This window comes from Calidris pugnax, unplaced genomic scaffold (genome assembly GCF_001431845.1).
Source record: "Calidris pugnax isolate Ruff unplaced genomic scaffold, ASM143184v1 scaffold28, whole genome shotgun sequence".
NCBI classification, from domain to species: domain Eukaryota; kingdom Metazoa; phylum Chordata; class Aves; order Charadriiformes; family Scolopacidae; genus Calidris; species Calidris pugnax.
The window spans coordinates 14,986,914-14,987,507 of record NW_015090842.1 but is presented as its reverse complement, the minus strand read 5'-3'; the positions used below and the strand labels follow the sequence as shown (position 1 = coordinate 14,987,507).

Here is a 594-nt window from a genome sequence, read left to right as displayed (position 1 = left end):
CGGGGGGGCGGCCGGGGGGCGGCCGGGGGGCAGTGGGTCTGGGCGGCGGCCCCGCGGAGGTGCTGACGGTGCCCTTTTCCCTTCCAGGTACTAGTGAATATCGGCAGCAACTTCGACTCGGAGCGGAGCACTTTTATCGCGCCCAGGAAAGGGATTTACAGTTTTAATTTTCACGTGGTGAAAGTGTACAACAGGCAAACCATCCAGGTCAGCCCCCCCAGCGCCGTCGCTTGGCTCCGCGGGCGCCGCGAGGGTTTTGGGGGGGTGGGGGGGGGCGGGAACGGAGCGGGTCCGCGGCCCCACCGGGAGGTTGGCGGTGCGGGGCGGTGCGGGGCGGTGGGGCCGGGAGCGCGGACCCTCCGGCGCTTCCCTGCCCGAGGGGACAGGCCTCCGCCCGGCCCCTGCCCGTTTGGGCCGTCCCGGGACGGGGGGTGATGCCCCGACGGCCGCCTGGCCGCGCTGCCGGGGGAGCATCCCTGCGCAGAGCCCCCGGTGGGCTCCTCATCCTCTCTAGCGGCAGAAGGTTTCATAGGGATTTGGGGTCCCGGGAGGCACCTCTGGCGTGGATCCTATAAGGAATATAGCGCTGTGTGG

The 594-nt window shown here is 70.4% G+C and overlaps 1 protein-coding gene across 1 annotated transcript in view; it reads left to right on the top strand.

Moving 5' to 3' along the window:
• Window positions 1–78: 78 nt before the first annotated feature.
• Window positions 79–594, top strand: part of CBLN1 (cerebellin 1 precursor) — a gene marked incomplete at its 5' end in the record, with an annotated part of 4,602 nt that continues 4,086 nt past the window's right edge. The window contains one exon of the mRNA XM_014942164.1: window positions 79–207. Within this exon, the coding sequence (XP_014797650.1) occupies window positions 79–207 (129 nt within the window). The remainder of the gene's footprint in view (window positions 208–594) is intronic.